The sequence below is a fragment of the Nelumbo lutea genome, chromosome 8 (genome assembly GCF_056320005.1).
Source record: "Nelumbo lutea isolate HS-2025 chromosome 8, American lotus-T2T, whole genome shotgun sequence".
In the NCBI taxonomy this organism is placed as follows: domain Eukaryota; kingdom Viridiplantae; phylum Streptophyta; class Magnoliopsida; order Proteales; family Nelumbonaceae; genus Nelumbo; species Nelumbo lutea.
Genome location: NC_142691.1, coordinates 22,831,481 through 22,857,592, shown reverse-complemented (window position 1 = coordinate 22,857,592; position 26,112 = coordinate 22,831,481). Strand labels below are relative to the sequence as shown.

The 26,112-nt window shown below is 39.9% G+C and overlaps 1 protein-coding gene across 4 annotated transcripts in view; it reads left to right on the top strand.

Moving 5' to 3' along the window:
* The window catches only part of ABCC13 (multidrug resistance-associated protein 11), a 155,322-nt gene that overhangs the window by 120,197 nt on the left and 9,013 nt on the right, over nt 1-26,112 (top strand). For all 4 annotated transcript variants that reach the window (XR_016103858.1, XM_088960046.1, XM_088960044.1 and 1 more), the window contains 3 exons: nt 25,166-25,341; nt 25,423-25,534; nt 25,645-25,698. Coding sequence is in view for 3 of the 4 variants with exons in the window: in XM_088960046.1 (XP_088816172.1) it covers nt 25,166-25,341; nt 25,423-25,534; nt 25,645-25,698 (342 nt within the window). In the remaining variant the exon portion in view is untranslated. The remainder of the gene's footprint in view (nt 1-25,165; nt 25,342-25,422; nt 25,535-25,644; nt 25,699-26,112) is intronic.

The window sequence follows — 26,112 nt, the reverse complement described above, 5'->3', positions numbered from 1 at the left end:
GAAAGCTTACTATTAGTCTAATATGTCTAGACAAAATCAAGTCGAATATGAAATCTTTGCGTATTGTCAGGGGACAGAAAGATACAAGAATATTATGCTGGATTCCTGGATTTTTGGGCAGAATATGAAGTAGTCCATATTGACCCTTCGGATTTTTCTGAGCGTATTCAGTATCTTCAGAAACACTTTGAGAAATGAAAAGTTAATCAGTTTCTCATGAGGATTAGACCTGAGTATGAGATAATTAGGTATAATATTTTGAGTAGGGGAACTTTTCCCAACCTGGATTCAGTGATGGGGGAACTTCTAAGGGAAGAGACTAGACTCTTGATTATTTCTGGACTAGATGGGAAAGTAGTAGACTCGAGGACTGAACTGCTTTTATTGCACATGGAAATAAGAAACAAGCTGCAAAGGACTTCTCCAAAAGTTAATGCTATGAGTGTAAAAGATTCGACCATATTGTGTCCTATTGCAAGAAGCAGAATATTTGTATATATTGCAAACAGCATGGGCACATTATTCTAGAATGTCCTATCTTACCACCTAAAAATGCTCGAAAGAAAAATCAGCCATGTGCATATCAAGTAACAGAGTGCCAGTCCTCTAATATCACTTCTACCAAGGGTGATTCTTCTATTAAAGGTAATTCCTTTATATCCATGGATGAAGACAAATTTCAGCAATTGGTATCATTTGCTATATCTTCAGCTTTTTCTGTTATTGACTTGTCTGGTGAGTTCTTTGGTTATTGTTTCTCTCCTTCACATGTTTGAATTATTGATTCTAGAGCCACTAATCATACGACAAGGGCCTATCCAAATCAACTAGGCAATCTTATCGAGACCTATTATAAACACATTGTTACTGCCAAAGGTGAAAAGCTAAACGTCATTGGTAGTAATGATCTGTCCCTTAAACTTTCACCCACTATATCATTCCTCCTTTCGATGACCTTTTTTGTACCTAACCTTACTACTAATCTAGTTTCTATTGGTTAACTTGTTGATGAGGATAATATTTTTTTTCCCATGATGCTTGTTTGATCCAAGACCGATACACTAGGAAGGTGAAAGGGAAGGGGCGTAGGCTAGGGTGTTTTTTTGCATTGGAGTTTAAGAAGTCTCAACCAGCAGCTTCCTCAGCATATCTTAGTTTATCCATATCTAGTTCTTTTTTGAGTCAAAGAAACAATATTTTGAGACATGGAATAAAAGTTTGAGTCATCCATATTTTGAAAAACTGAAGTTTTTGTTTGATTCTAGACTAATTGAGAACAAGATTCCTTCCATTCATGCTTTTAATGTGTCTTGCACTTCTTGTTGTTTGAGTAAAAGTCATATTGTACCTTTTTATCACACATCTAAGAGTGCCACTTCACCCTTTGAGATTATATACAGTGATGTTTAGACTGCTTCTATTCCTTCTCATTTGGGATACAGATATTTTGTATTGTTTATTGATGATAGTATCAGGTGCACATGGATCTACATTTTATGACATAAATAAAAAAATTTTCCTACTCAAGTTGTTTTTCACCATGGTTCGAGTTGAGATCAAGTCACATGTGAGTATTCTCCGCTCAAATTCAGGGAGAGAATATATTGATGGAAACCTTCAAGCTTGCTTGAGTTGTAGGATGTAGTCGCAACAAAGTAGCTAGACATTCTTCAACAAAATGGTGTAGCTGAGCGCAAGAATGGACATGTCCTCAGTGTTGTGAGAACATTGTTATTGGAATCTCATGCACCACCATCATTTTGGGTAGAGGCAACTAGTACAACTGTGTATTTGATTAACTATCTTCCCTCTTCCATCCTTACGAATACTTCTTATCAGAAGCTTTTTGGTCATCGTCTTAACCTATTCGGTGCTTATGTTTTGTGTATCTTCCTTCTTGTGAATATTCTAAGTTATTTGCTCAATCTACTATGTGTGCATTTGTGGGGTACAGTCTAGACCACATGGGTTTTCTATGTTATGATCCATCTATTCTTCATATTCATATTTCCCAAAATGTTGTGTTTCTTAAGCATATTTCTTTCTTTATTGGAGTTGCTAGATTGTTTGTACATTCTATCTTTGCTTTGTAGTATTTTGATTTTGAGGATGTTTCTCCAACTTCTACTGGGAAGGATTTTCTCTTCATCACTTGCAAATGTGTATGTGCTCTAGACCCTATGCCTACAACCCCCTTCCTCTCGGTCTAGAACTCTCCATCCTTTTGTTCCTCTTGTAAGTGATATTTCTTCCTCAGACACCTCTATCTCAAATGCTGGTTCTTCTATTCCTTTTTCAGCGTTCTACTCGTATTTATTATCCACCTGACCACTATGGTTTTCCTTTAAACCATAGCTCTTTCTCTATTGTTTTATCTTCCACAGATATTCCTTGTTCATACTAGCAAGCTATTAGCGGTTCACACTAGAAAGAGGCCATGGATGCCAAGATTCATGCTTTACATGAGAATGACACTTGGGATTTTGTGCTTGCCACTCCGAATGCTTCCATTGTTAGGAGTCGATGGGCTTATATAATCAAATTGAAGTCAAATGACTCTCTTCACCAATAAAAGGCTTGGTTGGTTTCTCAAGGATATAATCAAGAGTATGGATTGCTTATGAAGAGACATTGGCTCCAGTTGCTAAGATTACCATAGTTTGTGTCCTCTTAGCCTTGTTTTCTATCCAGTCTTGGTCCATTTACTAGTTGGACGTGAAGAATGTCTTCCTTCATGGTCAATTGAAAGAGGTCGTCTCTATTGAAGTCTCCTCCTAGATATTGTAATGATCCTTCTATAGTTTGTCAACTAAAGAAGTCCATATATGGATTGAAGCAAGCTCCTCAAGCGTGGTTTGAAAGGTTTCTTATGTTGTTGTTGCAGCTAGTTGCAGTTCTATGGTTTGTAGAAGAAGAAAAGAGAGAAGGAGAAGAAGAGGAAGGAGGTATCAAAGAGAGGTGTATGTTACTATTGTTAGAATGTTAGAATGAAGTCTCTTTGTATGAGTGTTCGGCTGATAAGAGTTCTTATTAGCCCATACTTAAGTTTAAGTTATCCTATAATTGGGCCTGTGTTAACGGGCCTAAACCTGTTTAATGTTTTAAGTTAACTGGGTGTCCCATCACTAATCAGGGGCATTCCAGTAATTACTTGTATCATTGTACTACATTCAAATATAAATAATAGCATGGTCGACTGGGCAGGACAGTTCGACATTCACAGCATATCAGTGGTGTTCTTCTCCTCTCCTCTACTTCGAGTACAGCTGTCAAGCTCACATGGTATCAGAGCACTAGCTTCTCTTTGGTTTCAGCCGGCACACTAGCTTCTACTCTCTCTTCTCTTGCTGTTCTTTCCATATTCTTTCTTCTTTTCTGGGTTGCTGAAAAAACTAGGGTTGTAAGAGAACAAAGCAGATTCGAACCTAGGGTTTCCCTTGGTTGTAGGGCTCAAGGGAGGTAAGGCCCAGAAGTGGATGTCCTACTAGGTTCTTTTTTCAGCAAATAGTAGCTATTTGGCTACTAAGAGAGGTCTGTATAGGACAGACCTAGTTGATGACTGATTTCAGCAATCCTAGCCCTAGTCGAAAGGGGGAGAGCTTCTCCACAACTGCAGCTTCGAAGCCCCAGCAAAACCAGCATAGCACAGTGGTAAACAGCTCCAAGTTGAGGTTGGTTATCAGTCCGGAACCTCTCACCTCTGCTGTACCCGAACTGCTTCAGCTCAAGTGAAGATTACCTAGGGAGCTGCCAACTCCAGATTGTCCAGCACTGTGAACACTTTGGCGAGCTCTAAACCTACCCTAAGACTGAAGTCAGCATGTCCTCACTATCTGGAGAAGTTTCCTCTAGAGATAACAGACCTGCCGCAAGGTTCTCTAACCTGGAAAACCCTAATCTGCACAGTTTTTCTGGATGAATATAACTTCAGAGAGTGGTCCGTCTCAGCAAGGTTGTTCATTACTTCTCGTGATCTCACAGGCTATCTGGATGGAGACAAGAAAGAACCTGAAGTTGGCAGTCCTGAGCATGTCGTGTGGCGTAAGGAGAATGCCACAGTCATGTCTTGGTTGCTGGCCTCCATGACTCCTCGGGTGGCTAGAATTGTTCATCATTTCCCCACAGCCACTAAGATTTGGGAGAAAGTATCCAAGACCTACGGCCAGAAAAAGAACAATGCTAGAATCTACAGATTGAACCAAGATATCGCAGCTCTAAGGCAAGGAGACATGTCCGTGGCAACATATTTTGCAACCCTGGAAGGCCTTCGGGAAGAGCTTGATCATCAATTGATATTGGATTGGGAAAATGCCAGGGACAAGGAGAGACATGACAAGCAAATTGAAGAGAGCAGAGCCTTCAAGTTTTTGGCTGGCCTAGACCCAGTATATGAGGGTATAAGGTCACAAATTCTAGGGAGAGATGAATTACCGGAGCTTCACCATGTCTATTACCTGGTGAGGAATGAAGAAGTCAGGAGAAGGGAGATGCAAGTTGACTCCCAGACACAGTCAACTGAACTATCTGGAGAACATTCAGCCCTAGTCTCCACTAAGGGAAATAGATATCCAGACAAGAAGTCCCTCAAGTGTACCCATTGTGGTGGTGAGAAACACACAAAGGAGAAATGTTGGGTCTTGTATCCTCATCTGAAGCCAGCTGCTTTGAGAAAGGACAAAAGACAATATAAGGGTCACACAGCAAGTGGGAATCTTGCCACCAACAACAGTAGTGACAAATCACAAAATACTCCGACAGCGTCCTCTTCCTCCACAGAGCAGGCTGCCAACTCCTCTGGACCAAGTACTTTGGGCTTCACAGCTAGTGAGGTAGAGATTCTCAATCGGGCATTAGCCCGTCTGAAGAACAATTCTTTAGCTTCCACCTCTCTTGCCAGATCAGGTAAAGTCTCTGCCTTTAGTGCAACTAGTTCCATTGATTCCACCTCTTGGGTGATTGATTCCGGAGCAACTGACCATATGACACATATGTCCTCCTTATTCTCTTCATATCATTTGTTGTCTGGCCAGGATAAGATGAGAGTGGCTGATGGGTCTCTCTTCACCATCTCTGGAAAGGGGGTGGTTGACCTAAGCAAGGACCTCTCTCTTAAATCAGTCCTACATGTTCCTAGTCTTATCTCAAATCATTTGTCTGTTTAAAAGCTTACAAAAAATTTGAACTGCAATATAACTTTTTTTCCTACTATTGTGTCTTCCAGGACAGATTGACGATGAGAATGATTGGGAGTGGTCATGAGTATGGGGACCTCTACTATTTTGATGCAGACATCGGCTCAGCCCTACAAGCTTCTACTACTACTAGTCCGGAAAGTGTGGAGTCAATAGCTAGGCTGCACCTGTGGCATGCTAGGTTAGGTCATGTGTCTTTCTCTTCTTTAGCAATGTTGTTTCCCAAATTATTTAAGGGAATTCCAAGTCAGAGTTTAATTTGTGATGTGTGTCAAATGTCAAAAGAATGTAGAACAGTGTATCCAATTTCTAGTGATGAAATTCGAGCTCCTTTTGATTTGGTTCATTCTGATGTTTGGGGACCTTCACCCATTGTTTCCATTGATTGCTTTTGTTACTTTATCAGTTTTATTGACCATTATTCCCGGTGCACATGGATTTATCTGTTAAAAGGACGAGATGAAGTACCACGGATAACTATGGCTTTTTGCAAGATGATTGAAACACAATTTGATAAGAAGATTAAGCAATTCCGGTCAGACAATGCGCTGAATACTTTGAAAGATCCCTGAACTCATTCATGGAAGATGCAGGCGTGTTACACCAATCATCCTGTGCCAACACCACTCAGCAAAATGGGGTTGCTGAGCGCAAGAACAGGCACCTATTGGAGACAGCTCGAGCCCTACTATTCCAGCACAAAGTGCCCAAGCAATATTGGTCTCAAGCTATACTCACTGCATCATACCTAATAAATCGGATGCAATCTAAGGTATTGGGTATGAAGACTCCTTTCTCTGTTTTGTGTCCCACTTTTACAGAATTTCCTCTTCCCCCACGGGTTTTTAGTTGTACATGCTTCATACATGTAAAAGATCCAAAAAAACCAAGTTGGATCCCAAGGCTACAAAGGGAATATTTTTGGGGTACTCTCCTACACAAAAGGGGTACAAGTGTTATGATCCTGTCTCCAAGAAAAAGTATGTCACTAGAGATGTAGTCTTTTTTGAGTCTCAACCCTATTTCTAGTCTTCTCAGAATCCTCTTCAGGGGGAGACTAGTGGGTTGGAAGAGGATTCTCATTCTCCCTTCTTTTTTGTTCCCCTTTCATCACCTTCCACTACTCCTAGTTGTGACATTCCGAGTCAACCTAGTGAGGCTCCCACTGTGCCAGTTACTTCTCCTAATACAGCAGATGCTCTTGAAGGTTCTAGTAGGCAAGAGAAAGAGATACTTACATACAACAGAAGGAAGAAGGGCCCTCAACCTCATGATTGCAACCAGTTGAACTCAGATCAATCTGTCTCTGCAATCCAAGGTAATTCTGGCTCACACACTAAGGATTTGGATCTTCCTATTGCTCTCTGTAAGCCTGTTCGTTCTTGTACCACCCGGCATCCCATAGCTGATTTTGTTTCTTACTAACACTTATCTCCTGCCTATCACTCCTTTGTGTCTGCTCTTTCCTCTGTATGTGTCCCTTCCAAGTGCTCAGAGGTGGCATCTGATCCAAGGTGGAAAGAAGCCATGAATGAAGAGATGAAAGCCCTAATGAAAGCAAGAACGTGGGAATTAGTGGACCTGCCAGAGGGGAAAGTCACTGTTGGGTGCAAGTGGGTATTCACAGTAAAGCACAGGGAAGATGGGTCAATCGAGAGGTACAAGGCCAGACTTGTGGAAAAGGGATTTACACAAAAGGAAGGAATTGACTACAAAGAAACCTTTGCCCCAGTAGCAAAGCTCAACACAATTCGGGTTCTACTATCACTAGCAGCAAATTTCTCTTGGGAACTCCATCAGCTGGATGTGAAGAATGCCTTCCTAAATCGTGATCTTCATGAAGAGGTATTCATGGAACCTCCACCAGGCTATGATGTTGGAAAGAAGGTGTGTAAACTAAGGAAAGAATTATATGGTTTGAAACAGTCTCCCCGGGCATGGTTCGAGAGACTTTGTATGGCCATGAAGAAAGTGGGGTACACTCAGAGCAGTGCAGATCATACATTGTTTACAAGGAGACAGGATGACAAACTTACGACACTCATTGTTTATGTGGATGATATGGTGATTACCAGAAATGACTTGGAAGAGATGAAGAGGCTGAAGGAGTTCTTAGTTTCAGAATTTGAGATCAAAGACCTGGGAAATCTGAGATTTTTTCTTAGGATTGAAGTTGCTAGATCAAGAGAAGGAATCTACATATGTCAGCGGAAATCTGTGCCAGATCTCCTAGAGGAAACAGGCATGATGGGGTGCAGGCCAGCAGACACTCCAATAGAACCTAACCATGGACTACAAGAATCAATGGGTGAGGAATACTGTGATAAAGAGAGGTACCAAAAATTGATAGGAAAGTTGATATACTTATCCCTTACTCGGCCAAACATTGCCTATGCAGTGCATGTTGTCAGTCAATTCGTGCACTCACCAAAGATCCTTCATATGAGAGCAGTGAAAAGAATTCTCAGGTACTTGAAGACTTTCCCAGGGAAAGGAATTCTATTCAGGAAAAATAGTTGACTTGAAATTGAAGCCTACACTGATGCAGATTGGGCTGGATTTGTTGGAGACAGAAAATCAACCTCAAGTTACTATACATTCTTGGGAGGAAACCTGGTCACATGGCGCAGTAAAAAGCAGAATGTAGTGGCTAGATCAAGTGCAGAAGCAGAATACCAAGCTATGGCACATGGGGTTGCTGAACTCTTATGGCTCAGAACTCTTCTTAATGAGCTTGGTATTAAGGCTAAGGGTCATCTCAGGCTGTATTTTGATAATAAAGTTTCTATCAACATTGCCAACAATCCCATGCAGCATGACAGGATAAAACATATTGAAATTGATCGACACTTTGTCAGAGAGAGAATTGTCTCGAGAGAACTCTGTGTGCCTTATACTCTGTTAGGTTGAAGGTTTTGTATGTATGGATGGTTCGGCTGATAAGAGTTCTTATTAGCCTGTATTTGAGTTTAAGTTGTTATGTATTGGGCCTGTGTTAATAGGCCTAAGTCTGTTTAGTGTTTTAAGTTGTCCGGGTGTCCCATCACTAATCAGGGGCATCCCAGTTATTTCATGTAACATTGTACTGTACTTTAATATAAATAGTAGTACTATCGACTGGGTAAGCTAGTTTGACATTCCAGCATCTCTTCTTCTTCTTCTCTTTTCTGCTACTTCGGCTACAGTAGTTTAGCTTTCATGGTATCAGAGCATTAGCTTCTTCCTGGTTTCAGCCGACGCACACTCTCTTCTCTTGCTGTCTTTTCATCTTCTCTCTTCCTTTTCTGGTTGCTGCAATAAAGACCTAGGGGTGTAAGAGAGTAAAGCAAGTTCAAACCTAGGGTTTCTCTTGGTTGTAGGACTCAAGGGAAGTAAGACCCAGAAGTAGATGTCCTACTAGGTTATTTCCAGCAAATAGTAGCTATTTGGCTACTAAGAGAGGTCTGTATAGGGCAGACCTAGTTGAGGACTGATTTCAGCAGTCCTAGCACTAGCCGAAAGGGGGAGAGCTTCCTCTACAGTTGCAGCTTCGGTGCTCCAGCAAGACTTGCACAGACTTAGCTTCTTCTACAGAGCCCACTGTTCACTTGCTACTGTTGCAGCCTCGAACTGTTCACGTGCTACTGTACCCGAACTGTTGCAGTTTCGGTTCAGCCCAAGTGAAGTCTATCTAGTATTCTACCAGCACTGTGAACACTTCTACCAGCATAGCAAAGTGGTAAACAACTCCAAGTTCAGGTTGATTATCAGTTCGAAATCCCTCACCACTGCTGTGAGATTATCTAGGGATCTGCTAGCTCCAGATTGTTCAGCACTGTGAACCTTAGTTGAGGACTGATGTCAACAGTCCTAGTATTGGCTGCAAGGAGGGGCACACTCTTTACAGTTGCAGTACTCGAAGTTCAAGTGGAGTCTGCATAGCACAATAGTTGAGAATCCTTAGCTTCAGGTCGGTTACCAGCCCAGAACTCCTTGCTTGCTGCTGTAACTGAACTGTTTCCGAACTGTGACAGTCTCGGCAAGTCTGAAACTGTGTCGAGTGCTGTCAGAACCTGCTGTGATCATTTCGGCTAATCAGAATCTGCTCCAAAACTGGTTCAGAACCTTCAGAACTGCTTCGGCTAGTCTTAATCAGTGTCACCTACACAGTGGCTGCAGTCAAGATGTCTTCAATACCCAGAGAAGTTTCTTCTAGAGATAACAGGCCTGCGGCAAGTGGGAATCTTGTCACCAGCAACAATGATGACAACTCACAAAATACACCAATAGTGTCTCCTCCTCCTATGGGACAGGTTGTTGATTCCTCTGGAACTGGTACTTTGGGCTTCACTGCTAGCGAGGTAGAGGGCCTTAGCAGGGCATTGGCCCGTCTAAGGAATAATTCTTTTGCTTCTACATCTCTTTCCAGATCAAGTACAGCCTCTGCCTTCAGTGCCACTGGATTTATTGACTCTACTTCTTGGGTTATTGATTCCGGTGCAACTGACCACATGACACATATGTCTTCCCTATTCTCTTCATATCATTTGTTGTCTGGTCAGTATAAGATGAGAGTTGCTGACGGGTCTTTCTCCACTATCTCTGGAAAGGGAATGGTTGACCTAAGCAAAGACCTCTCTTAAATCAGTTTTGCATGTTCTCAATCTCACCTCAAATCTTTTGTCTGTTTCAAAACTTACCAAAAATTTGATCTGTAGTATAACTTTTTTTTCCTACTCATTGTGTCTTCCAGGACAGATTGACAAGGAGAACGATTGGGTGCGGTCATGAGTATGGAGGACTCTACTATCTTGATGCAGACATCGGTTCAGCCTTACAAGCATCTACTGGTAGTAGTCCGGAGAGTGTGAAGTCAAAAGCTAAGTTGCATCTTTGGCATGCTAGACTAGGTCATGTGTCTTTCTCCTCATTAGAAATGTTGTTTCCCGAACTGTTTAAGGGCATTTCAAGGAAAAGTTTAACCTGTGAAGTATGTCAAGTGTCAAAACAATGTAGAACTATGTATCCAATTTCCAGTAATGATATTTGTGCTCCTTTTGATTTGGTTCATTCTGATGTCTGGGGCCCTTCACCCATTGTTTCTTTTGATGGCTTCCAGTACTTTATCAGTTTTATTGACCACTACTATTGATGCACATGGATTTACCTATTAAAAGGACGGGATGAAGTACCACGGATAACTATGGCATTTTGCAAGATGGTTGAAACTCAGTTTAATAAGAAGATTAAGCAATTCAGGTCAGACAATGTTGCTGAATACTTTGAAAAATCCTTGAACTTATTCATGGAAGCAGTCATCCTGTGCTTATACCCCTCAGCAGAATGGGGTTGCTAAGCGCAAGAATAGACATCTATTGGAGACAGCTCGAGCCTTACTATTCTAGCACAAAGTCCCCAAGCAATACTGGTCTCAAGCGGTTCTTACTGCATCATATCTGATAAATCGGATGCCATCTAAGGTGTTGGGTATGAAAACCCCTTTCTCTGTTTTGTGTCCCACTCTTCCAGATTTTTCCCTTCCTCCTCAGGTCTTTGGCTGTATATGTTTCATACATGTGAAGGATCCAAAGAAGACCAACCTGGATCCTAAGGCTACAAAGGGAATATTCCTGGGGTACTCTCCTACACAAAAGGGTTACAAGTGTTATGACCCTGTCTCCAAGAGAAAGTATGTCACCAGAGATGTAGTCTTCTTTGAGTCTCAACCCTATTTTTAGTCTTCTCAGAATCCTCTTCAGGGAGAGACTAGTGGGATGGAAGAGGATTCTCATTCTCCCTCCTTTTTTGTTCCCCTATCTACCTCGGATCTTCCATCCTCTCCTCCTACTCCTTGTTATGGCATTCCAGGTCAACCCAGTGAGGCTCCCACTGTGCCGGTTACCTCTCCTGATGCTGCAGATGTTCCTAAAGGCTCCAGTAGGCAACAGAAAGAGATACTTACATACAACAGAAGGAAAAGGGGCCCTCAATCTCATCATAGCAACCAGGTGGACTCGGATCAATCTATCTCTACAATCCAAGGTAATTCCAACTTACATACTTCTGATTTGGATCTTCCTATTGCTCTCCGTAAGCCTATTCGCTCTTGCACCACCCGGCACCCCATTGCTGATTTTGTTTCTTACTCACATTTATCTCCTACCTATCACTCCTTTGTGTCTGCTCTTTCCTCTGTGTGTGTTCCTTCTAGGTACTCAGAGGTTGTGTCTAACCCAAGGTGGAGAAAGCTATGAATGAAGAGATAGAAGCCCTAATGAAAGCAAAAACTTGGGAATTAGTGGATCTGCCAGAGGGGAAGAGCACTGTTGGGTGCAAGTGGGTGTTTACTATAAAACACAGGGAGGATGGGTCTATTGAAAGGTACAAGGCCAGACTTGTGGCAAAGGGGTTTACTCAAAAAGAAGGGATTGACTACAAAGAAACATTTGCCCCAGTAGCAAAGCTCAACACAAATCGGGTTCTTTTGTCACTAGTAGCAAATTTTTCATGGGAACTTCATCAGTTGGATGTGAAGAATGCCTTCTTAAATGGTGACCTTCATGAAGAGGTATTTATGGAACCTCCACCAGGCTATGATTTTGGTAGAAAGGTGTGCAAACTGAGGAAAGCATTATATGGGTTGAAGCAATCTCCCCGTGCATGGTTTGAGAGGATCTGTGGGGCCATGAAGAAAGTGGGGTACACTCAGAGTGGTGCAGACCATACCTTGTTCATAAGGAGACAGGATAGAAAACTTACTGCACTCATTGTTTATGTGGATGATATGGTAATTACCGGGAATGACTTGGAAGAGATAAGAAGACTGAAGGAGTTTCTAGCTTCGGAATTTGAGATCAAAGACTTGGGTCATTTGAGATATTTTCTTGGGATTGAAGTTGCTAGGTCAAGAGAGGGAATCTACATATGTTAGCGGAAGTATGTTCTTGACCTCCTAGAGGAAACAAGCATGATGGGGTGCAGGCCAGCAGCTACTCCAATAGAACAGAATCATGGCCTGCAGGAATCAGTAGGGGAGGACTACTATGATAGAGAGAGATACAAAAAATTGGTAGGGAAGCTGATATACTTATCCCTCACTCGACCAGATATTGCTTATGCTGTGTATGTTGCCAGTCAATTTATGCACTCTCCTCCAAAGATCCCTCATATGAAAGCATTTGAAAGGATTCTCAGGTACTTGAAGACTTGCCCAGGGAAGGGAATTATCTTCAGGAAAAACAATAGAATTGAAATTGAAGCCTACACTGGTGCAGATTGGGCTGGGTCTGTTGGAGACAGGAAGTCAACCTCGGGTTACTGTACATTTGTGGGAGGAAACCTGGTCACATGGCGCAGTAAGAAGCAGAATGTAGTGGCTAGATCAAGTGCAGAAGCAGAATATCGGGCTATGGCCCACGGGGTTGCTGAACTCTTATGGCTCAGAACTCTTCTTAATGAACTTGGCATTAAGGCTGAAGGTCCTCTCAGGCTATATTGTGACAATAAAGCTACCATCAACATTGCCAACAATCCCGTGCAGCATGACAAGACAAAACATATTGAGATTGATCGGCACTTTGTTAGAGAAAGAATTGTCTCGGGTGAACTCTGTGTGCCTTATACTCCATCTGAGATGCAAATTGCAGATGTATTGACTAAAGGGTTGGCTGCTGCAAAGTTCATGGACCTTCTTGACAAGCTAAACATGATTGACATCCATGCTTAGCTTGAGGGGGAGCGTTAGGTTGAGGGTTTTGCATGTATGGATGGTTCGGCCGATAAGAGTTCTTATTAGCTTGTATTTGAGTTTAAGTTGTTATGTATTGGGCCTGTGTTAATGGGCCTAAGTCTGTTTAGTGTTTTAAGTTGTCTTGGTGTCCCATCACTAATCAGGGGTATCCCAGTCATTTCATGTAACGTTGTACTGTACTTTAATATAAATAATAGTACTGTCAACTGGGTAAGCTAGTTCGACATTCCAGCATCTCTTCTTCTTCTTCTCTTTTCTACTACTTCGACTATAGTAGTTTAGCTTTCATACTCCATTAGAGATGCAAATTGCAGATGTATTGACTAAAGGGCTAGCAACAACAAAGTTCAGGGACATACTTGGCAAGCTAAACATGATTGATATCCATGCTTAGCTCGAGGGGGAGTGTTAGAATGTTAGAATGAAGTCTCTTTGTATGAGTGTTCGGCTGATAAGAGTTCTTATTAGCCCATACTTAAGTTTAAGTTATCCTATAATTGGGCCTGTGTTAATGGGCCTAAACCTGTTTAATGTTTTAAGTTAACTGGGTGTCCCATCACTAATCAGGGGCATTCCAGTAATTACTTGTATCATTGTACTACATTCAAATATAAATAATAGCATGGTCGACTGGGCAGGACAGTTCGACATTCACAGCATATCAGTGGTGTTCTTCTCCTCTCCTCTACTTCGAGTACAGCTGTCAAGCTCACAACTATTAACACCCATAAAAATACTATTTATACTTTGAAGAAAAATTACATGAAATCCCATACTTGGGTTCCCAAATACAAAAGGACGATTAAAAGACTAAAGCACCCTTGCCCAAGTATTCTCAACACCCCCTCAAGTTGAGCATTAATTTCAATCATGCCCAGCTTGACAAGGTTTTTAGCAAACTTTGGATGGTGAACACCTTTAGTGAGGCTATCAGCTAGTCGGTCTTCTGGTCTTACAAATAGAAGGTAAATCTCTTTAGAAATTCTCTCCAATAAAGTGTTTGTCCACTTCAATATGCTTTGTACGATCATGTTGAACATGATTATGATCAATACTTACGGCTACTTGATTGTCACAATACAGTCTAAGTGGGTATCTACTTGGATGCCCATCTCTATTAATAAGTTCTTCAACTAGAGTATTTTAGACAATCCATGATTTCCCTATACTCTACCTTAGCACTAAAACGAGCATCAACTGATTGTTTCTTACTTCTCCACAAAACTACATGGCTTCCAACTAAGGCACAGTAACTAGATGTAGATCTTATATAATCAGTGGACCCTATGCAGTCAACATCTACGTAAGCCTCAATCTTTTGATGGCCATGATTGGAATACAGCATCCCTTTACTAGAGTATCCTTTTAGATAAGCTAAAATTATATTAACTACTTCAATATGAGATGTTTGGGTTCATGTATATATTGGCTAACCACTCCAACAACATACAATATGCCAGGTTTAGTTAAACAAAGATATAAGAGATGGCCCACCAATCTTTGATATATCCCTCTGGAAGAACTTCTCCTCTAGTAGCACTTAACTTGTGGTTGGTATCAATTGGATTTTCTATAGGCTTACACCCTAACTTCCCAACTTCATGGAGCAAGTCAAGAACATACTTCCTTTGTGACAAAAAGATTCCCTTCCTAGACCTTACAACTTTAATGCCAAGAAAGTGTCTAAGATCACTAAGATTCTTAATCTCAAATTCTAAGGCAAGGAAGCATTTTAACTAAGAGATACTTGTGACGTCATCGCCCATCACAATAATGTCATCAACATAAACTATCAACATTGTTACGCTACCATCAACTCTTCTCATGAGCAAGGTATGGTCTGCCTAAGATTGAGAGAATCAAATCTTTAAGATAGAATTTCTAAATTTGTCAAACCAGGCTTTAGGGGGCTACTTGAGCCCATACAAGGTCTTCTTCAAGCGGTCATTGTTAGGAAAGCTTGCCCCAGGTGGTAAGTCCATATAAACATTTTCTTGTAAGTCCCCATTAAGGAAGGCATTCTTTACATCCATTTGATATAAAGGCCAAGAGTAGTAGGCAACAAGGATATGGCCACACAAATACAGTTCATTTGAGCAATTGGAGCAAAGGTTTCCAGATAATCAATGCCATAAGTCTAAGTGTACACTTTGCCACAAGCCGAGCCTTGTACCTCTCAATTGAGTCATCTACCTTGTGCTTAATAGTGTAAACCCACTTATACCATATAAGAATCTTATCCTTGGGAAAAAGAATAATCTCCCAAGTTTGGTTCTTTATTAGGACCTCTATCTCTTAGTCCATAGCTTCCTTCCAATGAGGGGATTGCATTTTCCTATGTAGCATTGCGAGGGATGAAAACAGAAGAATGGTAGAAATATAGGCACAATCGGAGGGTGAGAGAGTATCATAAGATACATAGTTAGTAATAGGGTACTTGTTGCATGTCCTTTTCCCTTTTCGGATGGCAATAGGAAGATCAAGGTCAATATCAGTAACAAAATTACAAGGAGGTTCAAGATTACTCGAGTCTAGGAGATCAAATTGTGATGGCCATTCAGCTTCAGGAGCCAACCTCTTATTGTGCATGATGAAAAATTGCTGCCAAGACCGAGGCCGATACATAGGAGGAGGAGGAGGAGGAGGAGGAGGAGGAGGGGAAGGAATACCACCGTTACAAGGGAGATAGGGAGGAGGAATAGGGACAAGAACAGGAAGACAAAAGGGAGTCTGATCTTTACTTGCATTCTCCCCTTGAAGAGGACAAGATGACTAGAAAAAAGGGGACTCCAGAAAGGTAACATCCTTAAAAACATCTCTTTCCAAAGAGAGTATCAAAGCATCTATAACCTTACTGGACTGGAGAGTAACCAAGGAAAACACATTTAATTGATTTAAGATCAAACTTACGTTGGGAAGGATTCATATCATAAACAAAACAAACAACCAAAGATCATGAGAGGTGGATTAAAGAGGGGTTCATCAGGGAAGAGAAGTTGATGAGGAGATTGAAGATTAAGGACCCTTGATGGAAGCCTGATAATGATATACATAGCTGTCTCAACAACATCATCGGGTGGGAACATGAGTTTGAAACAGTAAACCTCGAACAACTTTAACTACGTGCCTGTTCTTCCTTTCAACAACCCCATTTTGTTGTGAAGTATGACTGCATGAACTTTGGTGAATAATTCCCTGATCTTCAAGAAACCCATGCAAATGGTTTTCAAAGTACTCCTTGGCATTGTCATATCTTATTATCTCAACCCTTTTCTCAAACTGTGTCTCTACCATATTCATGAGGTTTTGAACAATTATAGGAACCTCATTCCGACTTTTCATCAAGTAGAGCCATGTATTATGACTGTAGTCATCAATGAAAAAAATGAAGTTTTTATACCCATCCATGCAAGGGATAGCATGCAGGCCCCAAACATCAGTATGAACCCAATGGAAAGCAATATTACTTCTTTTATTACTCGCAAAATATGTGGTTCTACATTGTTTGGACAGATGACAAACTTCACATTCAGGGTTCAACTTTGACATTGAGTTCAACAAATTTGGAAACAAAAGTTTTACAGAATTAAAAGACATATGGCGAAGACGATAGTGTCATAATTTCAAAAGATTAATTTTTTTCATTAGAATAAAACTTAGTCTGGCTCAATAATCCATGCTCTAAAGGTTCATAAAAGAGGTAGACTACATCGACTTCATGCCCACTTCCAATCATCTTCCCCATGCTCAGGTCCTAAAACACATAATGGATAGAAAAAGGGTCACAAAGCAATTATGGGATTTTGTAGGAGAATTAACTGACAACAAATTTTTATGTAATTGAGATACATGAAGAACATATCCAAGAGAAAGGTTATGAGTGAACTTGACTTCACCCTGACCCGAGATAGGGGTCTGAAATCCATCAACAACAACGATCTTACCCTTCCCCCGAGGTTAACTTATATGAAGTAAAATGTGAAGGCATACTTGTCATATGGGCACTAGCCCTAGAGTCTACAATCCATGGATTGAAAGTTGTGGAACAAGCAAGTGTAGTACCTGTCTTAGCATATGAACTAGGATGATCTACCACCCTTTTTCAATTGTAACAGGACACTTGAAGACTAAACATCATTACCAATTGTAGCCAACTGAGCATTACCCTTCTTCCCAATTTTGAATTTTTTCAGTTTTAAATGAGGATTGATCTTCCAACACCTTTCCTTAGTATGTCTTGGTTTCTTGCAATAATCACAAATAACATCCTTAGCCTTCTCAATAACAGGATGCTTACTAGTATTTTGCTTGGGTTGAGATGACATAAAGGCATAATGATCAATCACAAGAGACAACATCATGGTGGTCCTTCTACTCTCCTCCCCTTGTACAAGGGAGTAAGCAGAAGTAAGTGAGACAATGCCAGCAATGAGAATATGTTGCCTAGTAAAGTCAAACTCTGGGTTCATGCCAGCCAAGAAATCAGAGACTATTCTTTTCTATGTACTTCCGATATTGCTCACCATCTTTAGGGTCCTTTTGTACTAGAGCTTTCAAGTGATCCATTTCTTCCCAAATAGATTGTAGAGAAGAAAGATATATAGCCACAAATCTCTCCACATGGTGCATACTGCAAGCCTCCCTTCAAAGTTGTTACACTCTAGTAGTATTGTTAACTTGGGAATAGGTTGCAACAACCCTGTCCCAAATATCTTTAGTAGTTGGAAGAAACATGTAGTTATGGGCAATATGAGGTTGCATTAAGCAAATCAACCATGACATTACAAGGGAGTTATCTTTCTCCCATTTTGCAAATTTCAGATCTTTGGAATTTGGCTTCACGTCCTTTCCTATAATGAATCCCAATTTACCTCCCCTATGATGGTAAGCTTAGAAGATTGGGACCACTCCAAAAAGTTGGTTCTATCAAGTATAATAGTGGTTATTGTTACAGACTGTATAATTAAAATAGGAAGATGTTACAGACTGTATAATTAAAATAGGAAGTAAATACTAGGGAGATGTGATGTTACAGACTGTATAACTAAAATAGGAAGTAAATACTAGGGAGATATGATTTACCTTGATTATAGGACAGATTTGTAGGAATTTGATTAGTCTTCTTTCCTAATATATTCTTTCCTAACATAGAATTTGTAACTTGTATATATACATACGAGATTGATGAATAATACAATAAATTCTTCTTCTTCCTCTATTTAATCTTATTTTACATCATATCAAAGCATCTAGTCTCTGCTTGCCCTTTTGTTTTAAGTAAATAGTAGGTAGAGGAAAATTTCTGGGTGTTTCGGGTCACCTCCTTGGAGCAGTCAGAGCATCTAGTCTCTGCAAAGTCTGGCAGTCAGCAGCCCTGCGCGTGTGTCTCACGCACCGCCTGAAGATTCTGCCACAGTCACGCGCCGGCACGTGGAGGCACATCTATCGCCAGAAAATTTTTTTTTCGGTCGTTGTCTTTTGCTCGCCTCGTCCTATATAGCACATATTTGTGCTTTGTTACGTGCATATCCATTCCGGTGTTTTCAACAGGTGTGCTCTGTTGATTTTCGGTGTTCAAAATATTCTGTTTATTTGAATTTTGAGATTATGGCAGACAAGAAATCAGTAGTTATGTCGGATGTTATTCCAGTGATGTCAAAAACAACTGAGCATAAGCTTAATGGCTCTAATTATCTGGATTGGAGTAAAACTGTTCAACTATATTTGCTAAGTATTGCTATGGATAACCATTTGACTGATGACCCTCCTAATGATGACTCGAGAAAGTCTTGGTTGAGGGAGGATGCCCATTTGTTCTTGCAGATATGCAACTCCATTGAAAGTGAGGTGGTTGGTTTAGTCACTCACTATGGATTTGTTAAGGAATTAATGAACTATCTAGAGTTCTTGTACTCCGGAAAGGGGAATATTTTCCCGCATTTATGATGTGTGCAAAGCCTTTTACAAGGCAGACAAAGGCGATAGATCTCTTACAAGCTATTTCATGGATTTCAAGAAAACATATGAAGAACTTAATATGTTGCTTCCGTTTAGTACTGATGTGATTGTTCAACAAGCTCAGCGAGAAAAGATGGTTGTTATGAGTTTTTTAGTAGGCCTACCTTCTGAATTTGAGACTGCTAAATCTCAGATTCTTTCCAGTTCAGAGATCTCTTCTCTACAAGATGCTTTCAGTAGGGTCCTTCGTACAGAATGTTCTCCACCTATTCAGCCTAATAGTGCCCTTGTCAACCGCAATAATACATCTGAATCAGGGAGACAGCAATACAGGAGTGGTAGTGGTAGGTCAAGTAACTATGACAGGAATACTAATACTCGTGGACAGGAGTTAGGCGAGATAGTGTGTCATTGTTGTCATAAGCCAGGACATATGAAGCGGGATTGCAGGAAGTTGCAGAATAAGAAAACTCAGTCAGCCCATATTACATCCACCACGGATACTTCTGAGAAGTCTGTTATGATATCTACAGATGAATATGCCAAATTTGCTCAGTACCAAGAATCATTGAAACCTCAATCTACTCCTGTTACTGCCATCGTCGAGTCAGGTAAACCCAATACATGTCTTGTTTCCTCCTCTTCCAAATGGGTCATTGATTCTGGAGCTACAGATCATATGACAGGTAATTCAAGTCTGTTTTCTACCTTTCAGTCACATAAATCTACCTCTCTTGTTACTTTAGCAGATGGGTCAACATCTTGTGTTATTGGGTCTGGCACAATTAGTCCAACACCATCACTTCCTTTGTCATATGTTCTTAGTTTACCTCAGTTATCATTTAATTTAATTTCTGCTAGCAAACTCACGCATACCCTTAATTGTTGTGTCTCATTTTTTCCTGATTATTGTTTATTTCAGGATCTTACGACGAAGAAGATTATTGGTAAGGGACATGAGTCTGGAGGTCTCTACATCCTTGATACACAAGTTCCAAGATCCATACCCTATTCTGGAGTTGTAACCCCTTTTGAAGCACATTGTCGGTTGGGCCACCCCTCTCTCCATGTGTTAAAGCAAATTTGTCAATTTCAGAATTTTTCATCATTAAATTGTGAATCTTGTCAGTTTGCTAAATACCATCGTCTAGTTCGAGTCCTAGAGTTAATAAACGAGCTAATGATCCTTTTGAATTAGTCCATTCAGATGTTTGGGGTCCGTGTCCAATTGAGTCCAAAACTAGGTTTAAGTATTTTGTTACTTTTGTTGATGATTACTCTCGTATGACATGGTTATATTTAATGAAAAATCGTTCTGAGGTGTTTTCTCATTTTTCTACTCTCTGTGCTGAAGTTAAAACTCAATTTAACGTTTCTGTACAAATATTGAGAAGTGATAATGCTAAGGAGTACTTGTCAGAATCCTTTCAAACTTACATGCTTCAGCATGGCATTCTTCATCAAACTTCTTGTGTAGATACACCATCTCAAAATGGGGTTGCTACGGAAAAATAGACACCTTGAAACTGCAAGAGCTTTGTTATATCAAATGAAGGTTCCTAAACCTTTCTGGGCTGATGTAACCATATGTCTTCATCTATCCTTCAGGGTAAGACTCCTTATCATGTTATGTTTCTAAATAAAACACTGTTTCCTATTGAGCCTAGGGTATTTGGGTGTACATGCTTTGTTCGGGATGTTCATCCTCAGGTTACCAAACTAGATCCAAAATCTTTGAAGTGTGTTTTTCTTGGGTATTCTCGTGTTCAAAAAGGGTATAAATGTTATTGTCCTACTCTTCACAGATATCTTGTGCCAGGTGATGTTAATTTCCTAGAAGATACACCTTTCTTTCCGTCTACTCCTCATTCAAGTCAGGGGGAGGATGATGATTTGTTAATCTATACTGTCACATCATCTGGTTCACATCCTATTGAATCTGCTCCTGCCAGGCCTAAGCCACCTACAGTACAGGTTTATTCTCGGTGACCAACCCCTTTGGACCCATGTCCTGCACCAGCTCCTTCGTCGGCAAATCCAGTCTCAACTGATCCTGTTCCTTCGTCATCAGAACCAGTCTCTAATGATGATCTTCCTATTGCTCTTCGTAAAGGTAAGCGTAAGTGTACTTATCCAGTATCTTCATTTGTGTCTTATAATCATTTGTCATACTCTTCTTGTTCTTTTATTGCATCTCTTGATTCTATCTCTATTCCTAAGACTGTTAAAGAAGCCCTTTCTCACCCTGGATGACGTAATGCTATGATTGAGGAGATGAATGCTTTAGTGGACAATGGTACTTGGACCTTGGTAAATTTACCTGCAAATAAGAAGGCTATTGGGTGTAAATGGGTGTTTACAGTTAAAGTCAATCCTGATGGGTCCATTGCCCGATTGAAAGCCCGTCTTGTTGCTAAAGGATATGCTCAGACTTATGGAGTGGATTATTCTGATACCTTTTCTCCTATTGCTAAACTTACTTCTGTCAGGTTGTTTATTTCTATGGCAGCTACTTATAATTGGCCCCTTCATCAGTTAGACATCTAGAATGCTTTTCTTCATGGGGATCTTCAAGAAGAAGTTTATATGGAGCAACCGCCTGGCTTTGTTGCTCAGGGGGAGTATGGGAAAGTTTGCTATCTTCATAAGTCTCTATACGGGTTGAAGCAGAGTCCTCGCGCCTGGTTTGGAAAGTTTAGTCAGGTAGTCGAGAATTTTGGTATGAAGAAAAGTAAGTCTGATCATTCTGTTTTCTTCAAGCACTCTGTTGCTGGCATCATTTTGTTAGTTGTGTATGTAGATGATATTGTCATTACAGGGAGTGATACTACAGGGATTTCATCCCTTAAATCCTTTCTCCACACTCAATTTCATACCAATGATTTGAGAATGTTGAAATACTTCTTGGGTGTTGAGGTAACAAGAAGCAAGAAGGGAATATTCTTATCTCAAAGGAAATATGTACTTGACTTGTTGTCTAAGACGGGAAAGTTGGGAGCTAAGCCATGTAGCACTCCAATGATTCCTAACTTGCAGCTCACAAAACATGGTGAATTATTTGAAGATCCTGAGAGATATAGAAGATTGGTTGGAAAGTTGAATTATCTTACTGTAACTCGTCCAGATATTGCGTATTCAGTTAGTGTGGTGAGTCAGTACATGTTCTTTCCAACAGTTAATCACTGGACAGCTGTAGAACAAATTTTGTGCTACTTAAAAGGAGCACCTGGGCGAGGAATTTTGTATGGCAATCATGGTCATACTAGAATTGAATGTTTTTCATATGCTAATTGGGCAGGATCCAAGGAAGATCGAAGGTCTACTTCAGGCTATTATGTATTTGTTGGAGGGAATCTAGTTTCATGGAAAAGCAAGAAGTAGAATGTTGTCTCACGTTCAAGTGCAGAATCGGAATATAGAGCTATGGCCAAGTCTGTGTGTGAAATAATATGGATATATCAGCTTCTGATTGAAGTAGGTCTTAAAACTTTAGTACCGGCCAAGTTGTGGTGTGATAACCAAGCTGCTCTTCACATTGCATCTAATCCTGTTTTTCATTAACGAACTAAGCATATCGAGATTGATTGCCATTTCGTTCGTGAAAAGATTCAACAAGGTTTGACTTCCACGGGTTATGTGAAAATAGGAGAACAACTGGGAGATATCTTCACGAAGACTCTTAATGGGGTTAGGGTTGATTATCTTTGTAACAAGCTGGGCATGATTAATATCTATGCTCCAGCTTGAGGGGGAGTGTTATAGACTGTATAATTAAAATAGGAAGATGTTACAGACTGTATAATTAAAATAGGAAGTAAATACTAGGGGGATGTGATGTTACAAACTGTATAACTAAAATAGGAAGTAAATACTAGGGAGATATGATTTACCTTGATTGTAGGACAGATTTGTAGGAATTTGATTAGTATTCTTTCCTAATATATTCTTTCCTAACATAGAATTTGTAACTTGTATATATACATACGAGATTGATAAATAATACAACAAATTCTTCTTCTTCCTCTGTTTACTCTTATTTTACTGTTACCATACCATTGGAAATATTTGCATTTCCCTAGAGCACATTGGAAACCATCTATACATCTTTAGATGCTTCCAGAGTCCATCCAAACATTTTCTCATCAACCAAAAAGACCCTCAATACTCAACCAAAGCTAAGGACCCAAGAAAGTAGGTCACCACATGGTTAAGAAACACAAGGAGGCCAAAAAACTAGGTTGATGGCAAAATAGGAGAAGAAAATCTCCCAAAATTGTATAGGGCTTAGAAAATTATGGGACCACTTCTCATCACTCCCAAAATGTAAAACAACCCAAATAGTCTAGGCTTTGCAGCAAAAAACCCCATTAAACATGTTGTATAAGGTTCGAGATCAGATCTGGAATTTATGCCATTTTCTTCTTGAAAAATCCACAAAAAACTCATAGAAGTTTCAAACAGATACAAGAGCCATACCAAAAAACTTCTAAAATCAAGGCAAACCAAACCATGTAAGATTCATTGATTGCCACCGTCTCCTATATGGATTGCTGACGTCAACAGGTCATCTCGCGGGAGAAGATCAGTAGAAAAGATATTCCTTAGAGCCTCTACCTGCTCTGATACCAAGTTGCAATTCTAGGGTTTGTAGAAAAAGAGAAGAGAGAAGAAGTTGAAGGATGTCTCGAAGAGAGGGGTGTGTGTGTGTGTGTTACTACTGTTCACACCCTCAAAAATACTATTTATACTTTGAAGAAAAAAAATACAAGAAAGATACTTGGATGCCCAAATACAAAAGGATGATGAAAAGACAAAAATACCCTTGCCCGACCAAGCATTCTCAAAATAGTTGAATATAGTCAGAGATCTTCTGATCACTCTCTTTTTGTTCATAGGAGACCTCAAGGTATTACTATCCTCTTATTATATGTTGATATGTTGCTAACTGGAAATTACGATGAAGGAATTAGTGAAATAAAATCCCTTCTTCGTAATTCCTTTTACATGAAGGACTTAGGTTCTCTCACTTCTTGGGTTTGGAGGTTTGACATAGTAATCAGAAGGCTCATTACTTCCTGATGCCATCTATATCAGTAGCTTGTGGGATCTTTTATTTATCTTACTATGACACAATGCAAATCAGGTAACTGATTCTAAGATTTTACAGAGCATTGGGCCCAGATTTTCGGTCCGAGCCCATTCAAATTTTGACAAAACCCCAACCCAAGCCCACCCAAGTTACACCCCTATCTTTCATGCAATTCAAGTTGTAAGTCAGTTTTTTCTGCTCCTCATCAGCTTCACTTGACTACGGTTCATTGCATCATCTGTTATGTTCATGACACAATTACTCAGGGCGTCTTCTTCTCCTCTTCTTTAACCATTCAATTGAGAGCATATGCAGATGCTGACTAGGATGGTTGCCCAAATGTCTGTCGTTCTACTACTAGGTGGTGTGTGTTTACGGGTGATTCTCTTATCTCTTGGAAATGCAAGAAACAACAAACTGTCTCCAAGTCTTCCACTGAAGCAGAATATTGGGCAATGTCTTCTATGTGTAGCGAGATAGTCTGGCTACAATCACTATTTATGGAAATTGGTGTTCAAATTCCTACACCCACTCCTCTCCATGTTGATAATACTATTTCTATCAACATTTCTTCAAAGCCTGTATTTCGTGAGAGGACTAAAGATACTAAGGTGGACCGCATTTTATTAGAGACATATTTCTTGCTGGGTCTATTTATCTTCCTCATGTTGCCTGCAACATGAAGATTGCTGACATCTTCATGAAGGCTATGACTAGATCCTGTCATCTCTTCCTTGTGGACAAACTGATGCTTATGTTTGTGCATCAGTTTGAGGGGGAGCGTGAAGAGATTTGACATATCCTATTAGGATAGCCCTTGTTGTATATTGTAGATATGTTTTATTTCGCTTTATTTTCTTCCAACCCTGTAAGGGCACTTTTATAATTGTACATAACATATAATATTTAATATATTAGAGGCCTTTTGGGGGTGGGGTTGACCGATTCATTCGACACCCCTGAACCTGCATTCTCTTCTGCTTGAACTAGGGATTGACAATCAGTTGAACCCTCAGACTATGTAAATAAATGATAGTCATAACTTGTATATTTTACTACTCTTTAGAAAGAAAATTATTAATGAAAAGTTCATGCCAACTTTCTGTTACTTGTAAAAGAATAAGAGAATAGATAACTTCGAAATTAGAACCTAAGCTTGTTGCTTTGCTTTGACTAGTTAAATGGTTGTCAATGCAGATTATACTATGCATCTTCTGTGTTGCAAATTCCCTTTTAACTTTGATAAGGGCATTTTCGTTTGCATTTGGTGGTTTAAGAGCTGCAATCCGGGTGCATAATAAGCTTCTTAACAAGCTTATAAATGCTCCTGTATATTTCTTTGATCAGACACCAACGGGAAGAATACTCAACAGGTAAGGTTGAGATTATTTCTAGAAATTTTTCTAAACGATATTTCAATTCTATCAATTCCACATATAAGGCTTGTTTTTCAGGATGTCATCAGATCTTTATACCATTGATGATTCTCTTCCATTCATTCTCAACATTCTCTTAGCAAATTTTGTTGGCCTTCTGGGGATTGCTATAGTTTTATCTTATGTTCAGGTATACACAAATGTTTTTGCTATCATACATATCAGATTGGGTTTGTGGTTTTGAAATCCATTTTAATGGTTTCTACTGATTAAATATGATATTCATCCATATTGTTGCAGGTCCTCTTCTTGTTTCTGTTATTGCCATTTTGGTATATATACAGCAAGTTACAGGTATTCAATTTAAATCTTAATATATAGGGATACAGTTATCAGTGGAGGACATAATTGTGTTGGTCATTACTCTGCATATGTTTTACCATATCATTTCATCATAATTCATCAGAATTTATGTTCTTACTGGAGGAGAAACAAAAGCTGATAATTACAACTTTGTCTTGTCAGCATTCTACCGACAGCAAATCTGGATGTCTTTACAGCCAAGATTTGGTAAACCTATGGAAGTCCCCGTTTCAATAAATAAAAATAAGTGGAAGTCAGGGTGTATGTGTATTGAAGAAAATGGGAAATAAGGGGTTTGAAATTGATAAATGGAACAGAATTGAATGGACAAAGGATGACAATGAAGGTAGGGATACTGGGTGAAGGCACACCTATAGAAGAAGGAAGTATATGATAAAGGCATAT